Source organism: Triticum aestivum, chromosome 6A, assembly GCF_018294505.1.
Source record: "Triticum aestivum cultivar Chinese Spring chromosome 6A, IWGSC CS RefSeq v2.1, whole genome shotgun sequence".
Taxonomy (NCBI): domain Eukaryota; kingdom Viridiplantae; phylum Streptophyta; class Magnoliopsida; order Poales; family Poaceae; genus Triticum; species Triticum aestivum.
Genome location: NC_057809.1, coordinates 538,712,874 through 538,721,013, shown reverse-complemented (window position 1 = coordinate 538,721,013; position 8,140 = coordinate 538,712,874). Strand labels below are relative to the sequence as shown.

Genomic DNA, 8,140 nt, shown 5'->3' with positions numbered 1-8,140 from the left:
GCTCGTGCAGCCCCCAGCACAACCTAGACGTCCTTCCGTGCAGCTCGCCGGCGAGAGAGAGGGGCGTGGCTGTTTGAGGTCTTCCGTGAGCCCAACATGGTCGCTTCCTACGCGAGCTCGCCGCCGAGCGCCACCTCCGTCAACGCACGAAGGAAGATGATGACCTCCGCGACGAGCACCTCGGCCGCTCGCCTCTCTCTCACTCAGCTCGCTGCTCGTGAATGGAAATGGGAGAAGACAAGGGGGATAAGGCCGCGGCCTCGTCATCTCTGCTCGTTCGCGCTCATGCAATATTTAGTGAACAAAAGAGAAAACTGACGCAACTAGTTCCCTTGCTTCAAGATTCGTGCAGCCGATCTGACGGCAAACACGGCGTTCACTGGAAAGGGTCAAATATCTGACGTTCGCCCGTTATAAATTCCGAAATTGTAAGGGCTGAAGAAGTAGGAGGCTCTGTTCTAGGGTTTATTACTGTTTGAGATGATCTAATGTCCACAAATGACTAAAACTGAAAGCATGTAGTCTGAATGTTTTGACCACTTTGCACCCCAGTTAGTATTTGATATTTTTGTCCCATTTGACAATCTATGTTGAATATAACCAGTGAGAGGAAAGTATCTGGTGCACTCGCCCTCGTGGTGCCACCATTGACCCATTGTGCCCAACACATGTTGAGGCTTTCGGAAGTTTCAAAAAATATGAAAACAATACATGATATAGGTAATGCTAATATCTAACATATCACAAAAACTCAACAAAACTTGTAACAAACACAGGAAAACAAATGGATAAAATTGAATTGAACACTGCCTAATGCAAGTCGGGCTTTAATTTTGGCCCTGTGTCAGGCTGCTAGCGGTTCTTCTATGGAACACAGACTGGCTGGCCAAGGAGAAAACACATGTCTGACATGGTGTCCAGTGAACGTCGACAATCGATTGTCACAACACTGAGATGAAACTAATCAGCCTTGACTTAAATTTTTAAATATAAATATCTACGCCTTCAAAATCGCAGAAGAATAGGTGCCCCAACTTAATGTGAAGTTTTTATTTTGTTTTGCATGAAAAAAACTTATTGCAAAGTTGATATCACATTATCGTTTAAAAGCATGGTATTATTGTACCCAAGGAGACATGGCTTCTTGTGAATTGCTCGAACTGGGCTGAAATAGTGTGGGGTGGGTGGAGACAGCCATTTGAGCCCGTCCGAGTGCTTGTTTCTGCTGGACTGAGCCCATCGTGATGATTTCTCAACGGCGATGAAGGCGAACGAGGAGCGATCATTCTCCCGTCGTCGTTGCTTGGTTCGCCCGTGCGCGGCTGGTGAATCCCGAGCCACCTGTTACAGCCGGCGCCTCACACGGCAGCCAGCCAGCTCCGGCCGGCCTACGGTACGACGCCTCCCCGGCCGGCCGGTCACGGGTCGCCACGTACACCTCTATCGCGCCCCAACCACCTGTGCACGCGCACGAGCTTCTCCGCCTTCTTGTAAACAAAACTTACTCCGTATCAGTCAGGAACGGGATAGAGCCTAACTCGAACTCGACGGTGGTCTATTTCCAGCCAGGGCCAGGGTTGGATAGGAGGATAACCGGATAGGCGGATAGCCATGCACGCATGCATGCGGGGCGCCATTCATCGGTCTGGGAAGCCAGTGAACTAGGGCGGGAGGCCTATTGATTGGCCGGCCAAGAAAGCGATCGACCCACAAGCCGATGGATCGATGGATCGAGTCGATCGTCACGGGGTTCCCGTGCCCGATCCGCTCCCACTTCCCGCCTTCCCGGAGGGCGAGCAAACGTCCACGTATAAAAGCCCCGTCAACCCTCCCCTCCCCGATCGCAACCGATAGCCCACGCGCGGGCGCGCTCCACCGATCCCATCCCATCCCATCCCACCCGCCGCTCGCCCCACCGCCTCTCGTGCGCCGCGACCGGCCACCGCCACGGCACCGCCGCCGCCCCTCCGATCCCATCCCTATCCGATGCTGCTGTCCGTCTCCCGCTCCGCCGACAAGTTCGCCCCCCTCGCCGGCCTCCGCTCGCTGCTCGCCCCCGACCCCGTCGCCGCGGGCGTCGTGACGCGGACGATGATCCCCGCGTCGCCGCCGACGCGCGGCGAGGCCGATCCGGAGGAGGGCGTCGACGAGGAGGACGAGGGCTGCTGGGTCTCGTACGGCCGGCGGGAGCCCGGACGGCGCCGCCTGCCGCCGCCGATCCCGTCGCTGGCGGGCCGTAGCGGTCTGCGCCGGGCGCGCACCGAGGACAGGAGGCTCGTCATCAGCAAGGTGCGCGTCATGCGGCCGGACTACTACGTCCGAGCGCGCCGCGTGCGCGGCGGCCGCCTCCTCATGCGCCTCGTCGAGCGCGAGGACGACTGCCCCAGCCATCCGCTCCCGGCACCCGGCTGCGCCCGCGAAGGCGACGCTGATCGGGCCGACGAAGCTATGGCGGTGCAGAGAGACGTAGTCGATGACGAGCAGGCGGCTGCGGCACCGGCGACGATGCCCGCAGCTGGATGCTTCGAGGACGTGGTTAAGTACCAGTACGCCATCGGTAGCAGCCCGCTGCACCAGATGCCCTTGCTGAGGATGGTTCATTGAGATCGATCGCCAAAGGTGGAACTTTTTTTAGCTGCTTGCCTTTGATGGTGCATCGGGATCGCCTAGGTGATTTTTTTTTTGTAGCCATGTGTACTAATAGTGGTCAATATGCCTCCAAATTCCAGCATAGTTGTTTTTACAGAATTGTTGATAAAAAAATCAGCCCATGAATGAAGTATGAAATTGCTCCGATCTTTTTCTTGACACTACATGTTAGCATGTTTTCTCAAGAATATAACCCAATTGCCAACCTTACATGGAATTCATGGTGTGATGAAGATCAGGTGAACACGGGATCAAACGGTGAAATACCACTTAATTTATTGAGCATTAGGATCGTGCATCAAGATAGAAGAGAAGTGGTGGCGGGGGACGTGCCAACAATGTTTGTTGTAGCTCCTCTTAGGCGACACTCGGGGTGACTCAGACGGTCAACTCCTAGCACAATAAGCCACACCACATTGCATTGCATCCTCTCACCACCGGCCTCGGCGGGATTCACTTCCCAAGGAGGTACGTCGGGGGTGTTGTTCATGCTGCTGGTTTGGGGGTATGGCGGCTCGAAGGCGGGGAGATGTGGTGTCACATAGTTGTGGTGGCGTGGAGGTGCGACGAAGCGTGTGGTCATCGATGGATCACGGTGCGGGCGACGGTTGTCTCTCTCTTCTCTTACTCCCCCCCCCCACCCTCTCTCTCTTCTCCTTGTCTCCCTCTCTCTCCCAACACACCTGTGTGAGTTTCCACCTTCATATTTGGTTACGGCAGAGCCATGGGCTTCAACAATGGCACAGAAGATCTAGGAGGTCCAATGGTTGTGTTGTGCCTACGAAGGGTAGCTTGGCATGGCCACATTGTGGATCTGGTGTGGGTGTTGTATTCAGTTAAGGGGATGGTGTCCGAAAGTGCTATTGGGTTGGGATGGTGTGCGGCTTCTCAGGGTGTTGTTAAGTGCAACGAGGAGGTTGTCGGGTGGATGCATGCTCACCCATGACAGCCATAGCGGTAATGTGTTGTGCCGCCCTAGATCTACCAGCTTCCTTCATTACTGCCATGGTGAGCTATGGTGGATCGCCTGATGTACTTGCATGGGTGGTGCACTATGTGTGTGCCGGTCTAGTTTGACGACCGTCAAGTTCAATTCGAACTTGTATTAGGGAGTAGATCTGGTTTGCTTTACTCCCTCCCCTTTTATGCGAGAGGTGTCGTTGAGAGAGGATTTGTGGCATGGGCAGCAGAGGCACCAACCCTATTTTCTTTTGGATTTTGATTTTATATTTCGTATCTTTTGAACCGAAAGTCCAATTTAAGTTTTGTTTTCATATTCATGTTTCTTGTGACGAGGGATTTCAAATAAGACCCATCTTGATTATGTTTCGACTAGTTTTTAAAACTTTGTTCAGTTTCAGTTGCTGAAACTTGGTGCATAGAATGAGAAAAATCACAAGTTTCACTTAAAACTTGGTGTGCCCTCACGCGAAATGCAACGGCTTTACGAATCGCGAGGCAATCATGCGTCCGGGCACGTCTGAGCAGGTGTGTGCCCCCATAGCTATGTGCCTGCGAATTTTCGGGGTGTCGCTGCAATGGCAACTAGACGACGGAGGCTCAAAGCAAAGCATTGCTTCTCTTAGATGAAGGTTGGTGATGTAGACCTCCGTTTTTCGGCATGAGTTGGTTAGCTCACCACATGTTGGTGTTATGTTCACAGTGGATTGTAGTTCAATATGGGGCAGAGTGGTTGCCAGCTCGAGAGGGTTGAGTTTGGCATGCATTGTGATGGCAATGTACTAGATATGTTACGATCATTTGGGCGGGTCTGCTCGTACTTTCTAAACCTGGGTTTGCGAGTAGATCCATTCTTGGTTGTCATTGTTCTCCTTGGACATCATTCCTGCATTGTGTATTGTTTTTTTTTTTGAGATGCATTGTGTATTGTTGGTTAGAAGAAAAGCCTCCCTTCAACTTTAGGCCGAGGGTTATTGCTCCACTATTTTTGACGATGCTGGTGGCGTTGGTCTTTGTATTTAACTACCTTGTATTGTTTGTACTCCGTAATCAAATGAAAAACAGTGTTGGCGTCTTTCGGTTTTATAAAAGAAGATAAAAATGGTGTGTGCTCATGGATTTACCTACCAGTTTGACATGAAAAGTGGTGTTGTGGTGGACGCAGAGTATCTGCTCCCGAGCTTAAGTGCTCCCTGATAAATAGTAAAATCAAAGAAAATAGTAAAGATGAATAAATAAATTGATTTGTTTGTGGTAAATTTTGACAAATGTTTAATATGCTTGCAAAAAAAATATCAAGAAGTGGCATTCATGAAAAAAAATCGATGTTCCAAAAATGCTTTTCTTGAAGGGAAACGATTAGTTTCACCCGGCTGATTTTAGCGTGCGTCCGCCGCCCGCTGTTATATTTTTGGGTTTTATTTTATTTCTTTCTTGGTTTTCTTCGTATTATTTGGTTCTTTTTCTTTTTTTCTTTGCTGGTTTTAATCGGTTTTGTTTTTTTGACACATGTCTATTTTTTCTCAGTACACAATGTACATTTTTAGCACAAAAATGAAACTTTTTTAAAAATACTTTGGATATTTTTTAAATACATAATATACATTCTTTAAATGCATGTTTTCTTTTGAATACACCGTCGTATTTTGCGAATGCACAAAGCCACTAGTCTTCTATAACGAAACCAGGGAGCTTGCGAAGACTTGAATTCGGGACCTCGCACTCGAGCACGCATACATGATAGACAACGTGACATGTATAAGAAAACACATTAGCATTCATATATGAAAACATTTTTTAAAAAGAATTGAAACTTTTCTTGAAATAAAATGTGAACAAATTTGAATTTCCAAATACGTTTTTTAACCAAAACAATCTACAAAATTCCAAAAAATGTTTTAAAGAATGTGACACCATTTCTAAAATTCAAAACATTTTTTTAAAGGTGTGAAAAACTTTTGTAATTCTAATTTTTATTGAAAAATGTGAACAATTTTTGAAATTGTGAACAGTCCTTAAAAATGCAAACAGAATTTTAATTGTCCAAGCATTTATTGAAAAACACTATTTTTTAAAGTTATCATAACAATAGAAAATAAGATTGTTTTTTTATTTCTGAACAATTTTTAAAATCTGGGAACATTTTGTCAAATTCTTTATTTTTCCTGAATTTATGAACCAAGTTTGAAAAAGACAAACATTATTTGGAATTTTGTACAAATTTTTAGAAACATGAACTTTTTGGAAATTCCTGAATATTTTCCAAAAACACGATTTGTTTTAAAACACTGGACATACTTTTGAAATCCCAAAAAAATTGTATTTATGATTTTTTTTGCAAATACGAACATTTTTTGAATTTTTATTAAAAACATGAACATTTCGAAAACTGCCTACCTCGTTGTGGTATACTGGGCCGGCCCAAATTCTCGTTCGTGGGAGTAGCACGTTATCCGACCGAGATTGAGTACTCTCAGTGTGCCAAACAGTTCTAGGATTCGAAATAGACCGAGATTGACAAGTTCAAAGTACCATTTTTTGGGATTCAAAGTTCAGGATTTATTTTATCTTTCATCTACAAGTTTAAGGTTTATTTTGAACCTTTTCCTTTTGCTTTCTGTTTGAGAGCCTCGGTCGGTTGTTATCGCAAAATAGCATCATCCCGCAGACTACGGTTTTTCTGGTTTGACGCTGGGGCGCCCATGGATCGGTGAGTGAAATGTGGAGGCGTCTAAGTATCTGTTTGCACTGTTCCCGGGCGTGAGAGAGAACGGCCACCTAGTACTTCGGTCGTTGAGACTTGATTGTTGAGACATGAGGCGGACCGTGATGGGAACCACCTAGCAATCTAGCATCACAATGTGCGACCACACATTTTTTATGCGGGAAATTTTTGTTTTTGTCAATTTTCTTTATGCCATTCTAGATTTTTGACATTTCACTTTTGCCACTTTTAGCTTTTGATAATTATCACAATTGTCATTCCGTGGCAAAACCAAAATGTTTTTATTTCATTTTTGCCAATCTTAGCTTTTGAAATGTATTACAATTGCCACTCTGAAAATGTTGTTTTTGCCACGGGAATGACAGTTGTGATAATTGTCAAAAACTAAGAGTGGCAAAAGTGAAATGTCAAAATCTAGAGTGGCAAAAGGAAAATTGGCAAAATATATAATGAAAAAAACTAAAATTTCCCTATTATTGAATTAGTTACTCATGCCGCATAAAAAACATTTTTATGCATTGTTTACTAGAGTATTGAGTTAGTTACGGGCCATATTCAGCGTTTTCTTCTTCAGGGTGACGATTTGCTACTTAGCTCGTTGATGTTTGTGTCTTCTGGTCTTCGGCAACTTTTCGACCGCTACTTCTACAAATTCGTACATTTTAACAAGTTAATTCATTGAGTCGGAGTCTCAAAGCAGAAACAAGTTTTGCTCATGACACGCCGTCGGTGGATGCGTGAGGAACTCCAAGAATATGGATGTACTTCTCATTTCCGGTAAGGGTCATTTTGTAAGGATTTGCCTTTGACCTTTTTGGAAAAAGAAAAAAAATATTCGTATCTTGTTAATCATAGAATTGTACCTAACTGAAAAGCTAAGAAATTTACTTGATGCCCCATCATACAGAATGTTTGAAGCCTATAAAAAATGCAAGTGCAACCATAGAGGAAAAAACTAATATTTGTAAACATTTCTTACCGTAGGATTGTGCCATAGATTTTTTTTAGAGTTCCTATCAATTTTGGAAGAACCCTGTTGATGAGTTTTATTTACGTCCTGCAATTAACATTGTACATATTTCTCTTGTCTCCCCCTTCCCCCCCCAATCAGGTAGCACCTTCTATTTTGATGTACACTGGGTTTAATTTGAAAACAACATGTGTAGTGAAAGCAACGACATGACAGTCCTCTTCTGTTCCCGAGCTCAAGTGAGCTCGCGATGAATAGGAAAAATCCTAAAAATCACAAACTTTGACAAATGTTTTGCGTGCTCGACAAATTTCAGCACAAAATTGACATTCGTGGAAGTTATGGAAAACAAAATTAGCACTCCAAAATGCTTTCAAGAAAGGGCAACGCTACGTGTCGGCCGGCGGATCTTTTTAAAAGATCCTCCGCCTCGCGAGCTGTAGGATCAGACAGATTTATTGACCGAGTGTCATCCTCTATTATTGCAACACAGGTCGTGTTGCGGAATTTTTTTGCAATACGGGTCATTTTACGGAAATTTTTACTACATAGCTTAAGTTGCATTTTTTTCTTGCAATAGAGATCTGTTGCAAAATAATTATTTTTGCAACAAAAGCTCTGTTACAGTATTTCTGACAACAAAGGCCTTGTTTCAAAAAAGAATTTGCAACGGATTCGAATTGAGCGACTGAGCGTCACCCTTTTATCATTGCAACATAGGTCATGTTGTGGGAATTTTCTGCAACACGACTCATGTTGCGGAAATTTTTGCAAGATTTTTTTTTGCAACAGAGACCTTGTTGCAATTTACTTTTTTTGTAACAGAGTTCTTGTTT

The 8,140-nt window shown here is 45.0% G+C and overlaps 1 protein-coding gene across 1 annotated transcript; it reads left to right on the top strand.

Annotated features, from left to right (window-relative positions):
- Positions 1-1,861: 1,861 nt before the first annotated feature.
- On the top strand, positions 1,862-2,808 carry LOC123130960 (uncharacterized). Its single transcript, XM_044550746.1, has one exon. It carries the CDS (start codon positions 1,987-1,989, stop codon positions 2,602-2,604), a length of 618 nt encoding a protein of 205 aa, XP_044406681.1. The 5' UTR covers positions 1,862-1,986; the 3' UTR covers positions 2,605-2,808.
- The last annotated feature ends 5,332 nt before the right edge of the window (positions 2,809-8,140 follow it).

Coding starts and splice junctions, on each gene's coding strand:
- LOC123130960 (XM_044550746.1), top strand. CDS start 1,987: ATGCTGCTGTCCGTCTCCCGCTCCGCCGACAAGTTCGCCCCCCTCGCC.